Here is a 23,690-nt window from a genome sequence, read left to right as displayed (position 1 = left end):
AAGCACTTGGCAAGGGGCAGCTCGGAGCTCCCAGAGCCAGGAATCCAGCTGCTCCCCCAGAGCTCTGCCAATGTGCCCTTGTTCACGAGCAGGGAGCTGAAACCACTCTCCCTGCACTTGGCTCTTTGCTCTGTTCACATCGTGTGACTGACAGCTTAAATCATCTGCCATTGTTCCTGCTCCCTGCCTGCATGGCTTTTCAACAGGACACCCAAAAATACACTCTGGTTGGGCTTTATAGAGCAATATTCACTTGGGGGTGAGTGTGCACGTTTGCGCCTTGCTGCAGCCACTTGTCCCAGCGAGGAGCAGGCGTGCAGTGCTCGCCAGGAACCCCAGCACTGCCAGCAATCCCAGCTAGCTGCACAGCACGCCATGCTGAGCACACAGCCTGGCACAGCTCCTCTCCCCCCTCCCTCACTGCCTCCAAGGGGTGCTGAGCAACTGCTCTGAGCACCAGGGGGTGAAGCACTCTGCAAAAGCTGACCTGGTTTATTTAGGAGCTTTGTGATCTCTGCTAGCAGCACGTCTCCCCATGGCTGGAGGGTTGCTGTGAGCTTTGTGCTGCCATAACTCGTGTCACTGTAGTGTGACATGTGAGAAATAGCTCCTCACTTTTCATAGTTTAGGAAGGTTTATTAAACCTTATCAAAAATACAACAGAAGACTGAAGAAAGAAAAAAAGTTACGGTGGTGGCAGCAAAAGATTTTCCCCACCATGTGCTCAGCCACACAATGGTGGTTTTTTTTCCTTTTTAACCCTTTAACCCCTCCCAAAATTCTATCTATCCACCCCTTCTTCACTGTCCAGTGTGGAGATCTCTTCCTCAAATCCTGACTGGAGCTCAGTGTCACCATAGTGACAATCTGACCCTCCCAGTTTTCCCTTGATAACCATATGATGGGGTACAACATAACTATAAATCTATGAAACTTTTCTTAACCTATATATATATTATTTTCTTAATTTATATATTAATGGACATGATATTTGTCCATTAATTGTGAGAGTCAATCATTGCATTACTCATCTATCACACACTCCCTGCCCAATCCCCTGACTCCGCCTCTACACCTCTTTCCTCTGGGCTGCCAAGCAGAGGTGGAAATCGTGGATTTAGCAAAGCATTCACTCATGACTGTCAGATTTCTGCATGCAGGGTGCCCAGCACACAGGAGGACACCACACACTGCCTGCTGCAGCACCTGCAGAGTGCCCCAGCTCATCCCACTCAGAGCTGGAGGGGGCAAAAAGGGCTTGGTGGGAAGGTGAAGTCATGGGGCAGTGACACAGCAAAGTGAGTGCCAGGAGCCCTGCTCCTCTCACCATCATCTTCCAGTCTGTGTCTCCTGAGGTCCTCAGGGAGCAGGGGCTGGTCCCTGCTGCAGCTCTGGGTCCTGGCAGGGAGAACAGGGAGAGAGACACCTTTGCATAGGCTCAAACTGGTGATCAGTCCTGCTTGGTGGTCAGTGGCGTGCTGATGGTCCAGCTGTGGCACAGAGCTCCTCTCCAGGCATGGAAAGGAAGCAGAACAGTGCTGACTTTCCAAGGAAGTGCTGTGTGAGTTCCTGGGAATTGCTGTGGAACATCCTCAGGACAGGCTCTGCTCAGAGGGAGTGCAGACACAGGACAGACGTGGGCTGGCAAGGGAATCACAAACACCTCCAACAGTATAACCAGGGCCAAGAAACCTCTCTCAGCATCTTCCTCAGCATAGCCAGGGACAATAAACCCATCTCAGCATCTTCCTCGGCATAGCCAGGGACAAGAAACCCATCTCAGCATCTTCCTCAGCATACCTAGGGACAAGAAACCCATCTCAGTATCTTCCTCAGCATACCTAGGGACAAGAAACCCATCTCAGCATCTTCCTCAGCATAGCCAGGGACAAGAAACCCATCTCAGCATCTTCCTAGAGCAGCATGGAGAGGCTGGCCAGCAGTTTTCACTGGTGGATGCCTCCTAATTCAGCATTTGACCTTAAGATGGGTTTGAGCCAGCGAGGCTTTGGGTGAGTGAGGAGGGCAGGTAAGCACAGAGCCCTGGGCACACCGTGGGTGCAGCTCTCTGAGGGTCACTGCCCTTCACAGCTGCCTGTGCCTGCACTCCTGGTGCCCAGGCAGCAGCAGGAACTCACACCTGGGCTCAGGGCTGAGGGCTGGGTCAGCTGTGGGGTTTATCCTGCCCACCCTGCTGCGTGTCCATGAAGCTGCTGCACTCCTGGGACAGAATGTGCAATCCAGGGCCAGCTGAACCTCCCAGGGCTGCAGGGACAGGGCAAAGCTGCCCTTTAGCAGGAGCTACAGCAGCAGGTGGGGCTGGGCTGCCTCTGCCAGCGTGGGATGGCCCAGCAGCTGCTGCACAGAGAGCCGACAGAGGGGCTGTGAGTCCCCACTTGTGTCACTGTGGCATTTCCCTTGGCAGCCTGGGCTCACAGGGCTCCCCCTGCTATTCCCAGGTGCTCAGGGGATCAGCACCTTGCAAACCCTGCCTGTGTTTGCCATCTGCTGAGGCAGGTTTCATTGGCAGAGGATTCAGGGGAGGCTTTGTACCCTGGGGCATTCAGGCATGTGATTCTGTACCCCTGACACATCCACCCTGCAGGTGGGGGAGCAGCACATCTTGGAAACTCGAGGGCAGAGCAGGGCCAGGTCACAGTGGTTGGGTTTTCACTGGAGACAAGGAAAGATCCAGTTCTGGTGTCAAATCACCTCTGAAGGGAATTCAATCATCTCTGTCCTGAGAGTGTCTCACTCTCCCTGGTGAGAGGGAAGGTCCTGAGGACTTTGGATTCTGCACATCATCAGAGCAGGATGATGTGCAGAATGACCCATCTCAGAGCAGGAGAGGGCTCCCAGCCCTCAATTCTCTCAAATAAATCAGGAATTTCAATGTGAGACAGAGTCGAAAGCAGCAGACATCGCAAACAAGATGCCCTTGGCCCACTGAGACCTGCTGGGAGGTTCTCTCAGATTTTCTCCAGGAGCAGGACTAACTTTGAGGGACAGGATCATGGCCCCATCCCTTTCCACAGCCCTTCATGCTGCTGCTGTGTGCCAGTGAGGAGGATGAGATCCAGATGGATGGGCTAAAGGTGAGTCCTACATCATGGGACTCCCAATCTGATGTAAATCCTCCAAGAGCTCCTGGTTCTCCACCTAGTGAACTCCCTGAGGTGGCATCATGAGCAGATGGCAGCTGAGAATGGGACATGAGTCTCAGAAAATCAGGGCAACGCAAATATTTGTGATATTAGAAATAGCTACAAAAATCCAGAGCAATACAAGACATGATTAGAATTATAATAAGAAATGCATTCCAGAGCTGCATTTTCATCCTGTCTCATTTCTCCTCCTCCTCATGCTCCCTAAGGATTCACTTAGCACATTCTTTAGGTGGCATTTTTGTCACTTGCTTCCACCTTTGAGCACACAAACACACACACACACACACACTCAAATCAGAGTTAGTAATAAATAAAACTATTCCTTTCAAAACAGAAACTCATTCTTGTCAAGATTCCCATCTATAAATACCTCTGGAAAGGACAAGAAAGTTTAGCTTGGCATGGAAATGTGGGTACCATGAGGAATGCCATTTTTCAGTGCTACCAGAGGGGCCCTGCAGTAGATGCATGCCATGGGCTCAAACCTCCTGCCCAGAGTACGTGCCTTGCCTCTCCTGTGCCTGCCTGTGCTCTCTGACCCATACATTGGGCATGCCTGGGAAGGAAACTCTGCAGAAAGCTGCAGGGAGCTCCAGGCAGCCTGACTGGACAGGCAACAGCTCACAAATTCCAGAAAAATGCCTTCTGCAGTGAGGTAACAAACAGGAGTCAGCCCACGACGGGGGACACCCCCATGCAGAGGAATTCCCATCTCAGGAGATGGAGGGGCAGCAGGCCAAGAAGAGACTTGCTGGGGAGGGACTTCCCTGAGCTGGCAGGGGACAAAGGCAGGTTCCTGAGCCTCTGTGCCAGCCACTGCTTTCTCCTAAAACATTCCTAAAGCTGGAGATGCCCCAGAACCCCGTGGCCCCACACATCTGCAGTGACTCTTGGCTGCTTTCTGATCTGCCCTCCTGCAGCCCTTGCCTTCTCCAGGGCAAGGCCAATTCTTCTTGCACCTTTGCTGGAATTTCCTGCTCTCCACACACGGATTCACCCCTCCCCACAGCACATCCACCTCTCAGAGCCCCCCCACACCCTGCAGGACCAGGCTGGAGGGCTCAGGACATGGCTGGCTGCTGGGGCTGTGTTTGTGAAGGGCCAGTGTCTGGCTGGCTGGCTGATATAGCTCGCACAGCACCTGGATACCCCCAAACAATGTGTGAACAGCAAGAGTTCACCCAGCTTTGCTCCTTCAAAGGGCTCCCCCTTCTCCAGCTGGCTGCCCAGCTGGCACACTCAGGGGCACAAAGCAGAATGCCAAGGGCTCTCTCTCATCCCCTGCACTCCAGACACCACACTGGGGTCTGTGGCAGCAGAACAGCCCCTCCTCCCTCTTATCAGCTCTAGGGAAGGACCCCATTTGTGGGGGCTGCTGGGAAGCTGATAGTGAGGCCCTTAGGTCAGGCCATTTCTGAACAAAGCCCCCTATCTCAACTCAAAATCCTTTCCCATTCTGGGCTCTGAAGCCATGTCTGGAGAGTCTGAGCACTCTGAGACACATTTGGCTAATCTCAGGCTGTGGCTGGCTGCTCAGAGCACAGCTGTCACCTGTCAAAGTGATAGCAGAGGTGGCTTCCCAAAGAGGCCTGTCCTCCAAATCGTCCCAGGCTCAGGGCAAGCAGGAGCCAGCAGCCCTTAGCCCTTATCTCCCACTCTGCTGAGAGGAACCTGAGGTGTGTGAAGGCAGCTTTATCTCCCAAAGTGACAAAATGACTCCAATAAGTAAGCTACTGGGCTGGGGAAGGTCCCAGATGTGTTTCTGGGACGTGTTTTGAACCAGCACAGCTCAGAGCTGATGGAAGAGTGGAGTGCCCTAGCAGTGCAGCCCTTCCTCACAGCCCACAGAGCACAACAGGACCAGGGCACAGAGCCAAAGTGACCCCTTGGAGGGCAGGGTGACACTGGCTCATCCAGAGGCTGGCACAAAGATGTTGGTCAGGAAGATGGGCCTGGAAGAATCACCCAGATAACTCTCACCTTTCCTTTTGGTCAAACCCTGTCACCCAGACAACACTCACCTTTCCTTTTGGGTAAAACCCTTTCTGCTCCTCCTGTCCCAATCATGAGAACCAGCCAGGTGTCCCATGAGAAGGAAAGGCTCCACCATACACCCTCTGTATGGTGGGACAGGGATGCACAGGGATGTGGGCCTTGCTGAGCTGCTCTCCAGGCCCTGCTCATGGAGGGTCAGGAAGATGGGCCTGGAAGAGTCACCCACACAACTCTCACCTTTCCTTTTGGTCAAACCCCATCTGCTCCTCCTGTCCTGAGCATGAGAACCAGCCAGTCCCATGAGAGGGAAAGGCTCCATGACACACCTCTGGCCAGGGATGTGGGGTTGCTGAGCTGCTCTCCAGGCCCTGCACTGCAAAGGTCAAGAAAGATGAGCCTGGAGGAGTCACCCAGACAACTGTCAGCTTTCCTTTTTGGTCAAACTCCATCTGCTCCTCCTGTCCTGACCAAAAGAATCAACCAGGTGTCCCATCAGAGGGAAAGGCTCCATGGCACATCTCTGGCCAGGGATGTGGAGTTGCTGAGCTGCTCTCCAGGCCCTGCCCTGGGCGGGTGATGAACGTCAGCCCACAGAGGAATCCAGCCACAGAGGACGGGCAGTACCGTACCCGAGCCGTCATCTCCCTCTTTTAGCTCTTCCCAGCTGCTTCCCTCCTTCTCCTGCACGAGGGAAACTGGTGACCAGAGCCTCAGGGTCAGGGCCATGCTCAGAGGAGCAGGCAGTCCTGCCATGTCCTGATTATGTCATTGGAAGCCAGAAAGAAAACCAGGTTTTTCACATTTTTTCCCCAAATGTCATTTCCATTAGGTCGTCTGCTTCAGCCAATTTAAGCTCTCAGCAGAATTCCCACCAAATTTTGTATCAACTATTTTAGGGTAAGGTTTAAAAAAGTGAAAGAGTTTGACTAATTTTAAACCCAGCGTTCCCGAGGGACATTTAACAAAACACACAATGTCTAAAAACCTTTGGAGTTTCAAGGAGTTCAAAATAACATTCCAGAAGGGATCTTTAGAAAAATGTTCCTGCACCGGTCCCGTTCCCGCCGCTGGGCTGGGCCCGCTCCCTTTAATATCCCACATTTGTTTTCCATTTAGCTATCAAACCTCCATTAAAATAAAATCTCAGAGTAAATGAAATCAAGCTAACCTGCCTCCTTTCATTTCCAGAATATTTAAGGCATAATAAAGGAGCAGAGCCTGTCTGTTTTCATTGCCAGGGGGGTCAGGTAGCTCACGAGCTCTGAGCCTGTGGGATGGAGCCAGGGCTGAGCACACCTTTGATTTCCCTCATGCTCTGCACCAACAGCCCTGAAACCACCCCAGGAGAGAAGTTCTGACTGCCACAGGAGGATTAAATATTGAAATGCAGGTGATAGAAGCTGCCCAATGGACTGTGCTGGTGGAAATCAAGTGCTAGTCTAGTATTTTGAATCCAAATAATCTGGATGAGGCCAGACAGGATTGTTTGGCTTTGAATCTGAGCACGTGCACAGTAGTGGAAAGTCCCAGAGGTTGAAAACAGTGTAGATACTTCCCCTTTTTTTCATTAGTGGCTCAGAAACTGAAAAGGCAGCTACAAAATGGTAAATACATCCCTACAGATTCAAAAATTGTTGTTCTTAATTTGCATCTCCACCGTAACAACAGATCCTTAGAACTAAAATACAGATGGGAATTTTATAGCTTCTCAGAAATGAAGCAGGAATTGGCCAATGGGCCTTAGCAGTAGCTACAAGTTTTTCACATGAGGCATCTCAAAAGTATTTTAACCTTACAATACTTTTCTGTGTTATGCTTTAATCTCAAGGAAGAATTAAAAAAAAGAAAAAAAAAAGAAAAAACTGCCAAATATATATATTACATGACTAAGAAAATAGGCAAAATCAGTAACATATATAAAAACAAAAACCATGGTTTTTAACGTTCAACCTTGTCTTCTCAATGCTCTCTAAAATGGGAATGTTTCCCTATCTCCACTTTGAGATGGAGGGAATCCATAAATCTCATTTTACACTAAGCCAAGGACTCTGTGAAGCTCCCTCTGTACCTTCTGTGTGCAGAAACTGGATGTGTTTAGAGATGGTTTTATTAAAAGAGGCTTGGAAGAAGATATTTAAATCACCCTGCTTGGCAGCCTGACAAAATTACCTGTGCTGAGCCCAAAATAAAAGCACCCTGTCGCTTGCAGAATCCCATACCTTATATAAATGTCAAAAAACTTCCCTCACTTGACAAAAAAATATGTGTTTCTTTATTTCTGCTCGTCTCACTCACTTTTGCCCCTTTTTCACCCCTTTGCCCAGGTTACCCAGTGGCAGGGCTGCTCCCCAGCTCGGTGGCAGGTGAATTGTTTGGGAGTTAACTCCTGAAATTCCATGTGGGAATGAGCCTCATCCTTGTACAACATCACCAGCACCCTTCTGGTGATGGCAGCCCTTTGAAAGCCATTTTACATTGTCTTAATCATGTGGTGGGGAGTGATAGTGACCATGTGAGAAAGAAGTCTTATTTTAGTTTATTCCTAGTTTTATTTTATTATTTTCAAATGTATTAAGAAGTTTTATTTTAGTTTATTCCTAGTTTTATTTTATTATTCCTAAATTTATTTTAGTTTATTCCTGGTATTCATTGTATGGATGTGCTTCTACTCAAACATTTAACTTTTAGCTTCTTTTTCTTCATAAAAGAAATAAAAATTAAGAATTTGTATGAGTCAACATCTGCCCAGAGAGCATTTGCTAAATATTAACTGTACAAGTAGCTCAATACAAAGATTTCCCTCTTTCCATGAACAGCAGACAACATTTCTTTTTGTCAGCAAAGACATTTCAGATTTATTGAAGCATAGTAGGATAGTCTGTGTCCCAAACATACAAACAAAACTATAAATAGTTCAGGAAGATAAGAAAAGTATCTTACGTAAATACTCAGCCTAAAATGAATCCAGAATCCAGGAATCCTTCCTTGCTCCCCACTATATTTAACATTTCCAGATGTGTCTGGATGACCAGTTTGGGATTAGGGGCCCACTCCTCAGAGACAATAAATTGGAATAAAAGTCCTATATATATATATAAATAAATAATTCTACTTTTCTACAGCTGTCCCTGTCCTGAACAAGCATTTGCTATTTCACAACAGAGATGGCTTTCACTGGATTTTGCCTGTCCTGTAGATCATTGCCAGGCAGTTTCCTTTCCTTATTGTGGCTGCCAACTCTTTTATCCCTTTGGACCACCTGGTCCTCTGGTGTTCACACTGAACAGACTCAGATGTTGCAGTGGACTGGGGGCCTCAGTGATCTTCACTTTGTCACATTGTCAGAAAAAAATGTCACACCGTGCAGTCTGTGACACGAGATGAAAGCTGAACTCCACATCTGATTTTTAATGTAATTTTTAATCTGATTTTTAGTCCAGTCAGGAAGGAGGAATGCTGGAGGCTCTCACAGAGCTTCCAGCAGGGGCTAAAGGCATCCCCTGCTTGTTCCATGACTGCCACCTGCCCAGGGAGGAGCCACATCCCACAGCCAGCACGAGTTCTGTGGACTCCTCAGGGAGTTTCTTCCTTCTCAGCCAGAGATGTGAGGCTCTGAAAAATCCCTCAGTACTTTCAAGCAAAATAAAAAGGAAAAAAGAAAATAGCTAATTTCTAAAAAAGAAGTTTGTAAGAAATAAGAGATCATAAACCAGGCACATTTGGCTCGTTTTCCCTCAGAACTGAAAGGCTTTTTACCGCAATGTGCAGAATGATTTTATTTCCTGGAGTTTCCCCTTCACCTGCTTTAGAGTGGCAGATCTGTGTTTACAAAGCATCTCAGAGACCTGCCCAAAGAGCTTCCCTGTGTGTTCCCCCAGCTCCTGTCCCCCTGTCCCCTGTGATATTTTCTCGTTGCAGAGCTCAACACACAGCTCGTGTTTGCACTGCTCGGGCTCTAGCAGCACCTCTATTTCTCATCAGTCAGAAAAAAACCAAACATAAACATCCCAAGGTTATATACAGCACTGATTTCTATTTTTGTCATCTTTAAAATAGTAGGTAAGTCCCATAGTTCTATCCAAGTTGGCCCAATTCCTCTTTTTGTTTGTTTGGGGTTTAATTATCTTGGAAGAAACGTGCTGGAGATTTTGGGTCTCTGCTGCAGTGCCGCAACCAAGACTGTGCTTGGGTTATTCATCTTCAAGTCTGTGTTTTTGCAAAGTTTGGCACCTCCATGCCCCTCCCCATCAGGGAGAATTTCAAAATCTCTGCTTTCTCTCCTCCTGGAGTAGCACAGCCCCAGGGGAGGCTTCTGGAAGTGGGGTAAAGCACCAGCTCTTCACAGCTCCTGAGCAGACAGTGACTGGTGGAGGGAGACAGCAAAAAAAAGGCTTGTGAGGGGGATTTTGGCTGCAAAAAAAAGGCTTGTGAGGGGGATTTTGGCAGCAAAAAGCCAGTGCCCTGTGGAGAGCTGTGGGGGGAATGGGTGCTGGGGAAGCTGGCAGCTCCTGGGCTGGAAAGGCAGATGCTGAACAGAGCCGTGCGTGAGCGGAGCTCGCCGAGCAGCGAGCCAAGGTGCAGGACAGTAGCAGCCTGGAACTTTATAAATAAACAGCACACACAGATGGCAACAAGCAGATTCCTGTTCCTGCCCCAGGTCTGCAGGGCTGTGCAGGATCAGATGATCCCCAAGGCTGCTGTGTGCTGTGAGCTCTGCTTGGTGCCCTCACCACTGCTCGCTGTCCTGCTGAGCAGGCAGAGCCCTGCAGAAGTGCAGATTCTCTGGTTTTCAGCATGGTCTAATGTCAGGAGCAGAGGTTTGGGCTGCAGCAGGTCTGTGTGTGAGAGGGAGCTGGCTCCTGTTCTGTCCCAAAGCACCATGGCCATGCTCATGTATTCCTGCCAGAGCTGGGCTGAGGGGACACTGAGGAACAGCAGTGAAAGTTCTGGGCTCAGGTATAAGGGTGAAACAGGGAAAGGGCACTCAAAGCATCAGTGATGGGGCCAACATCTCCATGACAACAGGGCTCAGGGTGAGCAGAAGAAAGGCCTGTCCTGAGAGCAGCAGGTGGGATCAGTGTCTGTGCATCCCCGTGCCTGAGACACTCAGCTGAGTGCAGAGGTCACCTGGGTGGGGAGGGCTGGCAGTGCTGCAGGCACAGTCCTCCAGGAATCTGACAGTTTGAGTGAAATTTGGGATCCATCTGTACCCTCTTCCATGGCCAAGGCAGGCAAGCAATGGCATAAGATTCAGGGAAATAATGCATCTAATCCGCCTGAGTAATGCTAATGCAAGCCTCTTGATTAGTGTTTAGAAAGCAGGCAAACAATTGATTTAAAATAATTGGTAAATTATGATTAAATAAAAACATTTATACAAAAGAGTTTGTCATTGATATGGTTAAATAAATATTTGTAGAAGTAACTTATACTTGGCCCGGTGCCTGGGCGATGAGCTCTCTTGGGCTGGCTGTGGTTTCATTTTAATAAAGACCAGAAGGCATTCCAGGAATACATAATGCTCCCAGCCCATCCCATGGATATCTGGGGCTTTAACTCTGCTCACCACTAACCCAGCTTTGCTTTGTGTCCCTCACCAGTGCTTGTCCCTGTCCTTGGTTGGGGTTGAGCCCCCAGAACAGTGGCTGTGCCCAGGTGGGGACGCAGGTGGGAGCTGAGATGGGGCAGTGCAGGCTGCTCTGTGGGGAAGCCTGGAGCTCTGGAGCTGCTGCAGGGCTTAGAGCAACACAGTTCTTATCAGGCCCTGCTCAGTGGGAGATTTCCAAGAGCTTTACAGAGGGGTTAGCCTCATTATGGCCAGTTGGAGATAAGGAAACCGAAGGGAGACGTGACTTGCTCAGAGTCCTGCTGTGGAGGGAACAGAAGCCAGGTCACCCCTGGCCAGGCCCTGTGGAGCCTCCTCAGCTCTCAGGGTGCTGCAGACTCATCTCACTCAGCTCCACAGCCTGGCAGTGTCTGCACTGCCTGGACATCCAGCTGCTCCATGGACCAAGGGGATCCAGGCAGCCCCTCTGGCACCTGAGAGCACCAGGTGGGATCTGGAAGAGGAGCTCTGTAAACACCCACAGAGTGAAGGGTGAGGGGGCACAGATCAGCAAAATGGGTTATCTGGGGTCTGGGGGTGACACTGGCACTGCCATGGCTCCTCTCCCTCATTTCCAGGCAGCCACAGAGTGAAGGGTGAGGGGGCACAGCTCAGCAAAATGGGTTATTTGGTACCTGGGCAGGATACTGGCACTGCCATGGCTCCTCTCCCTCATTTCCAGGCAGCCACCAAGTCACCAGTGCTTGGAGCAGCCAGGCCAGGCACAAAACCCTTCCTGCCTGCACTGGCCACCCAGAGAGCAGCCAAGGGCTCCTCACTGCTACAAAACACACCAAGCTTGGCCTCACACATTCCTCACTGCCCTCAGCACTGGTCATGCAGCTGCTCTCACCAGTCCAGCTGGCTGGGGAGTTGTAGAGACATCACCCTGCTCTTGGGGACATCACCCTGGCCCCAGCCTCACCCTCCTCATCCTCTGGCAGAGGCTCTTGAGCCTGGGGGGTGAGGGCTGCCTGGTGGGGAGCACATTTGGCTGGCAGTGAAGGCAGGAGAGCCACAGGACATCACTCAGAGGCATCCAGCAGGACAGCCTGGGGGGTGCTTGGACCCTTGCTGGAGTGAGCAGGACACAGGCAGCCAGCTCTAGGCTTGGTTTGCACCATGCACGAGGCACTGGGGAGGTGAGGGAGGAAGCTCCTGCTTTGCTGGTCTGCAGCATTTGAGGCTGGCCCCAAGCACCCCTTGAAGGGGAGCTCAGCACCTGGGAGCATCCTGCTGGTAGCACGAGACACCAGAACAGCCATGGGTGGGAGAGAAGTCCCCTGAAGGGAACAAGTCCCCAGCTCCAATGGGAAACCATGCCCAGAATGTCATCTCCAGTGGATTAAAACAGAAATTCACAGTCCCGCTCACTGTACACCCCCTCAGCTGTGCCCACAGGGAATTCACAGAGCCTGTCCCAGCTCTCCCCCCCACAGGGACAGGGGACCAGACTCTCCACTGCCTATGAGTGCTCCCCAGGCCCCCGCTCAGGGCGTGCAGTGCTGCTGGGCTGGACCTCCCAGCGAGGCCAGAGCCCTGACCTTGGTGTCCCACCAGAGCCATGAGTCAGGAGGCAGCTACTGGTGTCTCCCAGCCCACATCCCATCCTCTGGCCAGCATGGGCTGTATCTGGCCTGGCCCTTCCCTCTGCTCTGCATGGACACAGGAGGTCCCGGAGTGCCTTGAGCTGCTGCCAGCACAGCCCACTTGACCTGAGCACTGTGCTGCAGCCCCAGGGAGAGCATCACGCCTCCCTCCTGCTGACCTCCCTCAAACCAGCTCAGACCCTGAGCCTTTAACTCTTCCTTCACCTGCTCTGATCCCCTCTGCCCTGAGGCTCCTGGAGTGGTTGAAGGAGTGACAGGAGTGACAATCTGCCCAGAGCCAGGCAATCAGGGATGAGTGCCAGTCCCCCCAGGGTCCCTGAAGCCCAGAGCACACATGGAGGGACAGGCAGGGCCATGGGACATGGACAGAGGATTTGGGACATGGGACGTGGACAGGGTACATGAATATGGGATTTGGGACATGGGACATGGACAGGGGACATGGATATGGGATATGGGATATGGGATATGGGATATGGGATATGGGATATGGGATATGGGATATGGGCCATGGGAGATGGGACATGGGACATGGACAGGGCACAGGGGACATGGGACATGGGAAATGGGACATGGACATGGGACGTGAAAAGGGGACATGGGACATGGACAGGGCACAGGGGACATGAGGCATGAACAGGGGACATGGGACATGGGATATGGACATGGGACATGAGACATGGGACATGGGGCAGGGACATGGACAGACACATGGGACATGGGACATGGGACATGGGAAATGGGATATGGACACGGGACATGGACAGGGACAGGGGACATGGGACATGGGGCATGGGATATGGGATATGGGATATGGACATGGGCCATGGACAGGGACAGGGACATGGGACATGGGCCATGGACAGCCTCCAGCACAGTGCCCGGCTGTGGCAGCTCTCCACCCTCACTGCACATCCCTGCTCAGTAAACACAACAGCCAGAGTTTCACAATCAAATATTTATGCTAGCAAAAAAAACATTTTACATAATCTTTAAACAGCTATGTCATCTCCCTATATTCATTCTCTGATCTTTCTGTTTTCAGTCGGGATTGGAGAATTTAGTGTATTTACAAAGAAATAAATATTATGGTAAAAACATCAGGCAGCTTAATAGTAGCTTTAGCAAAGTGCAAGAAGTATTTTTGTGTTCATGTTGTCAATTGCATAATATCTTCTGGACCTTCATAAATTGAGGAACCTTGCTTGGATGCTTGCAGCACTGTGATAAATAGTTCACAGCTCCAATTCAAGCAAGGCTGGCTGCTGTCAGAACGGGAAGAGCTCATGACATCTCTGCCATAAATTCCAGCCCTGAAGCTCTGTGGGGTGATAGGGAGGGGACAGACCACTTAAAGGCCTGGCAGACAGTGGCAATTTCAGGATATTTCAGGATATTTCAGAATATTTCGGGATATTTCGGGATATTTCAGGATATTTCGGGATATTTCGGGATATTTCAAGATATTTCAGGATATTTCAGAATATCTCAGGATATTTCGGGATATTTCAGAAGATTTCAGGCTATTTCAGGATATTTCAGGATATTCAGTGGAATGCTGCTGTGATGGTGCTCACCAGGTGCTCTCAGAAGTGAAGGACTGGACCATCCCTGCTCCCAGCTCCCTGACCATGTCCTGGGCATGGGACACAGGCAGGATCTTTCTGAGCTAGTCCCTTGAGGCCCCCTCTGCTCCACAGTGGCAGAGACACTGCTGCCTCGCCAGCTCCAGCTCAGAAAGCCTCTGTTTGTCCCAGGTGCTGGAGAGGAATATCCTGTGAAAGCCACAAGATCTTTTCTGTGCAATTCACCCCCAGGTGAGACCCCCAAGTCTCAGGCATGCAAAGAGAAGATAATTTCTCTCCAGGTTCCTAAAGGCCATAAGGAGCTGGAGCTTTTCTGGTTCATATCTGCCCTGAATTCAGATCCACTAATGGCCAGTTCAGTGAAAATTTTTTCTCGGGGAAAGATTTCTTCTTCCATTCTCTACCACAATGATGACATCCTGGCTGTAGGGATCTTCAAAGGATGTCCAGAGTTCCTTGTGAGACTTGGCTACTGTTTTCCCTGTGCTCTTGGTTACTGCTCCATACTCTGTATTGGGTATGAATGGAGGAATGAGCAACATATTTGTAAAATGAACTCTTTTTCCAGCCTTCCCACCCCTTCAGGGCTCAGGGTTATGCCAGCCTGGGGACATTCAGCACAGAGCTGTGTGCCAGTACAGCTGTGCCTCCCCGGGGACCTTGGACACCAACAGCTGCAGAGCACACAGCAAATTATCACTGCTCTGAGACACACAGCAAATTATCACTGATCTGCACATGGGATGGGGTTCAGACCATCAGATCTGCCTTTCCAAAACATGCTGGGAAGGTTCAAGAAATAAGGCCATGGCAGGAGGGGTCTTTTCCAAATGGAGCTCCAGGTGCTGGAGAAAAGAAATCAAAGACAAACCGGTGTCATTGCCACAGGAGAGGACAGTCTGAGCAGACATGGCTGGCAGAACACCAGCTTTGGGGAAACTCCCCTTGTTTGGCACAGACATGTCACACACTGACCCCTCCAAGTCCCCACTGGGGTTTCACTGGAACTGCAGCTCTACTTGTTCTTTTTCCCAGAGTGGCAAATCTACATACAAACAAACAATCTGCTTTAAAATAAATCCGTTCTATAAACAATAGGGTTGGAAGATTAGAAGGGATGGCTTCCTGGGATCTGGTGAGCAGCTCAGAGCTGATATCCCTGTAACTCTGGGGTGTGACTTCTCAGTTCAAAGGAATTCCCTGCCATGACTAATTTATTCTGGCATTTAAGGCTCAATTTCACTCTGTGCAGGCAAAATGACCTCGTTTACAACAGAGGTGCTTATAGTAGAGCTGGGAACAGGGGATGGGAAGCAGCAGAGGTCTCTGTGTGCCTGTGTCACCTTCCAGAGAAAGGTGATGATGAAGCTGCTGGTGAGGCCCTTTTCAGAGCTGAGCAGCAGTGCAGACACAGCCAGGACACCAGGGCTGGGCAATGTCAGCTCTGGAAACTCCTGAGGACCTTGTGGGGGGACAAATATTTCTGGGCTACCTAATGCAGGCAGCAGGACTATTTATTAAGCCCAGAAAAATGGCTCAGAATCTGTGGTGGCATCTCAGTCCTGCCCCTGCCTCTGAGGTTTCTGAGAGACAACTTTCCTGTTTCCTGAGGACACCAAGAGAGCGTGGCCAGGGCTGACTCTCACACAAGGACCATCACAGGGAAACACCAGCTCAGGACTGAGTTCAGCAGTTGAGAAATTTGCTGAGATGAGTCAACAAATTAGAGATTGTTAGAGGTTGTGTCACCTCCTAAGAAAGATGTGTATCCATCCCCCTCTGGTATCAAAAGGAGGAAAAGGAAAAGGAAAAGGAAAAAGAAAAGGAAAAGGAAAAGGAAAAGGAAAAGGAAAAGGAAAAGGAAAAGGAAAAGGAAAAGGAAAAGGAAAAGGAAAAGGAAAAGGAAAAGGAAAAGGAAAAGGAAAAGGAAAAGGAAAAGGAAAAGGAAAAGGAATGCCTGAGTGGAGCTTGTGCCAGCAGGAGCAGTAAATCAAACAGGAGTTTGCAAAGCAAAAAGTACAAACCCTGCAGTTTGAGACACAGGCTGTCAGTGAGTCTTGCCTTGTCTTGAGCTGTTCATGGCATGGTTCTGCTGAGGGATGGAGTTTGTTTATTGTTGTCATTGTGATGTTAACTCCACTAGAGAGGACATTTCAAGTACAGTGGACTCAACATTAGGAAAAATTAGTAAGGAACAAGACTCTGGCCACCTTGTTGGACAATACAGTAGAACTCTATTTACCAGCTCAGCTCAATGCTTGGAGATCAATTTATTTAAATCATCTCTCTCTTGCCAGTGATTAGAAAAATCCACTCCATCAGCTGTAGCATGAGCAGGAAATCACATCCAGGCCATGGCAAGCAGGGAGCTCAGCTCAGGACAGCCCCATTAACCTCAGCTGTCAGGTAACAAGCAATAGGCCAAGAGGAAATGGCCTGGAGTTGTGCCAGCATTTAGGAAAAAATTTCCTCACTGGAAGGCTGTTCAGGCATTGGAACAGGCCAGCCAGGGGAGTGGTGGAATCCCTGGAAATGTTCAATGAATGTGTGGATTGGCTGCTGAGAGACATGGGCAGGGGTGGGCTTGACAGTGCTGGGTTTGCAGCTGGACTTGGTGATCTTAGAGGGCTTTTCCAACCTGAATGATTCTGTGCTTCTGTGGTTGTGTCCCATGGACTACATGAGGGTGAGACACCCCAGAATTTCTCTGCTGTACTGGGACTCTGATGAATCAGAGCCTCTGGGGAGATGAGTGTAGAAGCCCTGAAATTCCTATCCCCAACCGAAACTGTTTAAGAGTACTTCCCAGAAACCATGGGATTAAAATAAAGTAAAATTTAAAAAAAAAAAAAAAAAAAAAAAAAAACAACAACAACCAAAAAACAATCCCAAGAAAACTTCAAACCAGTCCTGAAGTATTTTTATGACTTAGAGAGAATTTAGGCAGCTTCCTAGGTGAGACCCACATGTCAGGGAAGCTGAGATCTCCTTGACTTAGTTTGGTTTGTGCTACTTGCACAGTAAAAGGTGCCAGCAGATCACCCACTCCAATGAACAGATGTGGGCTCAGGGAAGGGGAGCCTCAAAGGGTCTGCTTCTCTTTATTTTGCATGTTTGCAACCAGCTCCTCTCCTCTGGGAGCGTGTTTGCTACGTGGGGAAGGATCCTCCACTACAACAGCATCTCAGCCTCCTTGGGATCGCTGTGGCACAGGGAACCTGGAGCCAAGGCTCAGCCCTGCCCCAATGCCCCATGTCTGTGTGCTAAAGCTCAGCCCTGCCTGCAGATCCTGTGTCTGTGTGCCCAGGCTCAGCCCTGCCTGCAGATCCCATGTCCATGTGCCAAGGCTCAGCTCTGCCTTACAGATCCTGTGTCCGTGTGCTAAAGCTGAGCCCTGTCTTGCCTGTCCCGTGTCCCTGTGCCAGAGCTCAGCCCTGCCTCACATACCTTGTGTCTCCCATGTCCGTGTGCCAGGGCTCAGCCCTGCCTGCAGAAGCCATGTCCATGTGCCAAAGCTCAGCCTTGCCTCACATGCCCCATGTCCACGTGCTCAGGCTCATCCCTGCCTTGCCTATCCCGTGTCCATGTGCCAAGAGCTCAGCCCTGCCTGTCCCGTGTCCCTGTGCCACAGCCCAGCCCTGCCTTTCCTATCCCGTGTCCGTGTGCCACAGCCCAGCCTTGCCTTTCCTATCCCGTGTCCGTGTGCCACAGCCCAGCCCTGCCTTTCCTATCCCGTGTCCGTGTGCCACAGCAGCACACGGGAGCATCCCAGGTGGATAAACCCTCGGGAAAGGAGTGCACAGAGCAGCCCGGCTCTGGCACACCTGTGCGGCAGCAGGGACACCCAGGTGACACCTGAGCAGCCCCGTGCTCACCCCTGATCCCTGCGGGCACTCTGTGCCCCTGGCCGGGAGCGCACCCAAGGCAGCGCTCAGGTGGAAGGACCTTCCCAAAGGCATCCTCTGCCCGGAACACTCATCCCGACCCCAGCCCTTCCCTCGCCTCCGGGAGCTGAGCCCCCCAGCCCCAGGGAGGTGCGGGACCCGTGTCCCACCACGCTGCAAAGAGTTAAGCCCTGGCTGTGTTGATATTTCCAGCGGCTCCCAAAGTCGGCGCAGACGGGGAGCGCCCGGATTGGCTGCGTACGGCCGGTAGTAATTAGGATCAGATATCAAACTTCTGTCTTTGCTAAGACCCTTTCCGATAGTCGCTGCTCCCCGCTAGACGATGACATCAGCCAGGACACCCAGCTGCTGGTAGTAAACTACGAGCGGGAGGAGGCTCCCGCTGGCTCCACGTTAATTAGTTCAACACAGCACAGGGGGAGCAGTCGGTGTCTGTGCAGGGTCACTGCTGGATGGGACCAAATCTTACAAAGCCACTTGCTGCTCCTTGCCAGCCGGCTGTAAAAGCGCCCCGAGAGTCCAGGAGAGCTGGATGAATGCTGAGCACCAGGCACGCTTTGGTCGGCTTTTCCCTGTGGAGGAAGTTAATGGTTTAAGTGAGGGGCGTCTGGATCTGCTCCCCGAGTCACCATGACTCTCCTGGGGTCTGAGCACTCCTTGCTGATTCGGAGCAAGTTCAGATCAGGTAGGGAAAACCTTGAGATTTCTCTTAAAACTTCTCTCTCTGTCAAGCCGTAGGCACAGAGTGTTTTGCATTAAATGTTGGGAAGCAGCATGTGAGCAAAAGACTCGAGGGGTTGTAGAGCTGTCACGGCTTTGCTCTTCCAGAGGCTGTTCCACAAGTGGAGAGACTCATCTTCCTTCCTCTCTCTTGCTTTTTTTGCCTCCTGGTTTTTTGCTGTCTTTGATTTATGTCCGTGGTTGATTTGGGTAAAACTGCAGCTCCCGGTTCTCCTGCTCTGGCCCTGCTGGGAAGGATTTGGGCAGGAAGCCAAAAGGGCATCTGGGATAAACAAGGTGCCTGCTGCTGTGTGTATATTCCAGGTGCTCCTGTGGGTCTGGGTGGGATAACCATGGGGAGCACGGGCCTGACACCCTCTCTGACAGGCAGGCAGCCGAGCTTGTTCCATTAAGTTGTGACTAATTGGAGAAAAATGAATTTGAAGAAATGCGTCATTTTTAGAAGTAAAAATAACAAATGGAACATGAAAAGTATTTAAAGTGACATCATCAGAGAAATAAAACCAGAGGCACACACAATTGATTGCCGCTGGCGGAGGGTTTGCAGTAAAACATGCCTCCAGCTCGTGAGGCAGGGGAAGCACCAGGCAGGGCTTCTCTGAGGACAGGCACTGAGTGAAGGTGAGTGAAGGTGAACTATGGGACAGTCTCTCCTAGAGCAGCCCCTCTGCTGGATGTTCATGCCTCTAGTCACTGGCTGCATCTATAGTAAGTATGCTCTCCTGGGGAGTGGGGATCCTGACTTGTCGTTTTGCAAATTTTAACAGTAACGCCAAAAAAAATTGTTCTCAGGGTGCTTTCTCTGACCTTCCCAGAGGTGAAGTTCTCCCTGGGGATATTATCTGTGAAGGTGTGCAGATAAATCAGCTGCATGTGCTGCATGGGATGCTTTAAATGCAGGCAGGGCAGTCACATTGGAGCGTGCACCCGCTCTGGCATGTCACCCACGCCGTGTGTGTTTCTGCCTCCTTACTCACTGTAGATAATGAAATGGGAGATTTATGGTACTGATGGGAGACATGAGTGGTGTTATCAGGATCTCTTAGATAGCTGGGTGGTCAACTAAACTTTGTTTTCTCAGCAAATACAAAGTTGGCAATTGGTTGAAAACCCCAGAGTGTGTGTGCAAACACAAGTGTCCTAGTCTGGCTGAATTATACAAAGCCTTGGTCCAGGTCTTTGGTGTGGTTTCCATATCGCTCTGATCTTACATTTCATTAGATTAAGTCATTCCTTAAATTTTGTTGGTATATTATGGTACACTGCTGTTCATTTGAAAAAAACATCTCAGTCTGTAACAATTCCTCCAGCATGTACAAAGCAACACTGCCACCTCCCTGAGGAGTGGAGGACGGGCTGTGCATTGTCCCTGCATTCTTTTCAAATGAACCAGGATTGTTTTTAAGGCTCATTTCTGGTTTATTTGTAAGCTGGCTTTATTATGGAACCAACAGCGAGCTCTCTAAACATATTTTTCAAATGATTCTCCAGGAAAAGTAAACTTTGTGGGTCTTTGCATCCATAAATTCTCGTGCCTTTCAGCATTTCTAGGACAGTTAATTTGTGGGGCATTCTTTGGTTCATGATTTATTCCCACAACTGCTATCCCTTGCTATGGCCTGGTGAAAGGCAGGCTTCCCATTTGACAGGGTTTCTCTGCCTGTTGATTTTGTTAGAGCTGGGCTCATCAACATCCCAAATGCTGTCTGTACCTCGCTCTCCTCAAGGCTGTGACCACTGCTAACATGGGACATGGCCACAGCACAGCCCTGGTTGTGACAGAGTGATGAGGGAGGAGATCAGGATGCTGAGAAACCCAAATAAGTCAATAAAGCAGCTTTCAGTCTGTGCTGGATTTTTAATAACATGGGGAACAGAGAAGAAAAAGCAAATATTTAATGGAATATCTTTTATTTGCAAAGTCTCTGTGGCACAGTTTCCCGTGGTGTCCCTGCCCTGTGTGCAGGATTTGTCAGCTGTAAAGCTCTACAGGCATGGAAGGAGGTGCAGAGCTCTGATTTTCCATCCTCCATTCGCTTGGAAGAGAGTTGAACACCTCAAACAGCCCATGGCTGTGCCCCACACCATCATGCACAGCTCAGGGGCTGTGAGAGGGGACAGCAGCAGTTCCAGAGCTGTGTGGCTTGCACAGAGGCAGGAGGGATCAGCCCCAAGGAGCCACACTGAGCTGTGCTCCATCACTTTGGGAATGCTCCTCAGCCAGCAGGTGTGAGGCTCTGTTTGCTCCAGGTTTGGGAAGGATTAGCTGTGCTCCATGACTCATGATGAGTCTGAATCCCTTTTGAAGGATTCCAGGCCAATATTAAAGAGGGCTGAAGTAAATCTTAATAACTGAACTTGTGCTGTCTCTCCCTGGCCTGCACAGGCTGGGCAGCTGAAGGAGCAATGTGAGTGTGTTTAGGGGAGCTGGACATACATCACTTGGTGTTTCCTCCTCCCAGAGTCCCTTTGATCTCTGTGTTAAGCAGCAGGCAGAGAGTGGAGCAAGGAGGTGGCAGCTGGAAGATGGTGGCACTGGTGTGGCTCCAGGGCCAGCTCTCCTGTCCCTCACTTCCATCCAGCAGCAAGCACAAGTGTGCTTATGCAGGAAAGGCTGCTTGGTGGTGGCAGTGGCTTTTCTCAGCATGCCCAGCCATGATGCCTTGAGTGCCAGAGCTGTTTCTGCTGTTCTTGTCCTTGCAGTGGTCCCAGTGAAGACACAGCCGTGAGGAGGGACAGTGGCTATCCCAGTGCCAGGCATTGAGGAGAGAAGGAAAATCACTCCCACACTGCAGTCCTGCAGGGTCCTGCTTCCCTTCCTCAAGGAGCTGTGTGCCTCTTTATTTTGTCTGTTTGGCCAAAGAGAAATATTCTGATCTGAGGTCATCCTGACAAATTTTGCAGGAATGATGATTCTTCAAGTCTGCCATGCTGTCCCATACGATCCAGCTATCAATGGGATTGCACTAAATCAACAGGACATGGAAGGGCTGTTCCAGAAACACATTTAACTCTTCCCAGAGATGATCATTTATGTGATCTCTTGCTCTGAGTAAAAACCAGTTGTCCTCCAGCACTGGAGAAGCTTTGGCATCAGACAAAGCAAACAAAGCTGACAAATGCAGATCCAACCTTAGCCCTGACCTTTTTTTTGCAGCTACATGGAGAGAGCTTACAAAGCCAACATCTGCCTAACTTCAGTGGTAACTCAGATAATTGGTGAGAAGTGAAAGTTTAACACTATAAATAAGGCTCTGCATGGCTTGGCATGGGGTACCAAGACCTAATTGTGGACACATGGGTGTGGGTTTGCAGAGAGGACTTGCCTGGCTCCATGGAGGAAAGAATTCCTGCTTACACATAGGGCTTGAATGAAACTGAGATGGGAGAGGAATTTATTCTGTCTGCCTCCAGTGGCCAGAGCAATTTGGACCAAAATCAGCAGGTCAATAAAGGCAGAAGAGAATAGGTCTTGGTAGGGTGTTTGGCCAGGCGTTTTGGCAGAATCTTTATTTTGATTTTCCTGGTGTCCAAAGATAAAGCATGTGCCTGTGTTTCCTCTCAGATCATGAACTCATGCAGCTCACAGTCAGTGTGTGTGTGTTCAAACATGGCCTTGCTGTAGCTGATGAGACTATTTTGTGAAGTTTTTGTAAAACACTGACTTGATGTAGATCAGTTTGTGCTTAGTTTCATTTTTCTGGCATTTTGTCCCTCGGTGTTTTAATGGGCAGTCAGTTTTAATGTTTCCTTGTCAATCAAAGATCTTGTAGCACAAATCTGTCTGGGCTGCTCATGGGGGTGCTGAAAGGGTGACTCCAAGGGGAGAGCCTGTTCTCAGGACCATGGTGAGGTTGGGTTGCACATCATGATGGATTCAGAGGGATTTCACAGCTGGTTGTGCCCATTTGGTGCTCTGGGCTCCTTGCTAGCCAGCTGTGCTAGCCTAATATCTCTTCCAAGGTACCTGAAGACTTGGGGTTAGAAATTAAGTTCTCACCCATGCAGAGATTTTTCAGTGCAGTCTCCCAGCTAACACACACATTTGTAGCACATCTGTTAGAAGTAAAATGTTCCCAGCTCTGAAATCATCACAGGCAGAGATAAAGCAGTGCCCACCTAAGAAAGGACTGACCAGGGCTGTCCTGGCTGAGCAGTGCCATTTCCAGCTTCATCTCTGCTCACACAGGTCCCACAGAGGTCATGTTAAGGATAACACAGCCCTGGGCTGCTCAGCCAATTCCCCAAGGACAGGATGGTGCTGGAGTGCTCTGGCAGTGCCCCAGTGATGGAGGTGATAAAATCCCATCCCACCCTGATTATCTGCTGAGCACCAGACTCAGTGTCCTCAGAGGCTGAAGGAAATGCCAGATCTGCCTGTTCTGGGGTGGGGAGAAGATGTGAACATGTCTTTTCTGTGCATCACCAGGCCAGGCAAGGCCCAAGCTGTTCTCTGAGCTTCCTCCAGCTCTGAGCTCAGCTCCGGGAGAGGAGGATGACTCAGGACTGCAACTCACAGGGCTCAAAGCTTGTGCCACCAGAGGCAGCTGGAGCTGGTGCCAGGAGGTCTTGTTTGCACCCCAGCCCTACTGCACAGGACATTTCTGCAAGCCAATATCACTGGATGGGGCTTGGTGCTAGCATAGAAGAGAGGAGTATTTATTTCTAACAGAAAATTCACTGGGATAGGTCTGCCCTGTCTCTCATCATCCCAGGAGGGTTTCTCATCGTGGAGTACCCCAGCAGGGAGCAGGATTGCTGAAAGGGAGGTGGTGGTGGCACAGGATGAGCAGTGTGCCTGGCTGCTCCCTGACTGCCACTTCTCACCATCCAAACTGCTGCAGGCAGCCAACAAGGATGGGGGGTGGCACCAAAATTGTCTCTTCAGTGCTCCAGCCACCACTTTTCATATGATAAATGTTCCTCTGAAGTGTTAACAGAGCAGTTCCCTTGAAAAATAAGAATGTTCATGAAAGTTTAATTCCCATGCAGCGCTCAGGCCTGCAGACATGAGCAAAGGAAAAGGAAAGGAATGGAGCTGGGGTCAGACACAGCTCCAAGGAAAGCAGCAGCTGCAGGGT

At 50.2% G+C, this 23,690-nt stretch overlaps 1 protein-coding gene across 1 annotated transcript in view; it reads left to right on the top strand.

Annotated features, from left to right (window-relative positions):
• Positions 1-18,379: 18,379 nt before the first annotated feature.
• Positions 18,380-23,690, top strand: part of MYOCD (myocardin) — a 32,421-nt gene continuing 27,110 nt past the window's right edge. The window contains exon 1 of the mRNA XM_058817353.1: positions 18,380-18,553. Within this exon, the coding sequence (XP_058673336.1) occupies positions 18,499-18,553 (55 nt within the window). The 5' untranslated portion in view covers positions 18,380-18,498. The remainder of the gene's footprint in view (positions 18,554-23,690) is intronic.

This window comes from Ammospiza caudacuta, chromosome 19 (genome assembly GCF_027887145.1).
Source record: "Ammospiza caudacuta isolate bAmmCau1 chromosome 19, bAmmCau1.pri, whole genome shotgun sequence".
NCBI lineage: Eukaryota > Metazoa > Chordata > Aves > Passeriformes > Passerellidae > Ammospiza > Ammospiza caudacuta.
The sequence above is the reverse complement of the archived record's forward strand: the minus strand, read 5'-3'. Positions and strand labels throughout refer to the sequence as shown.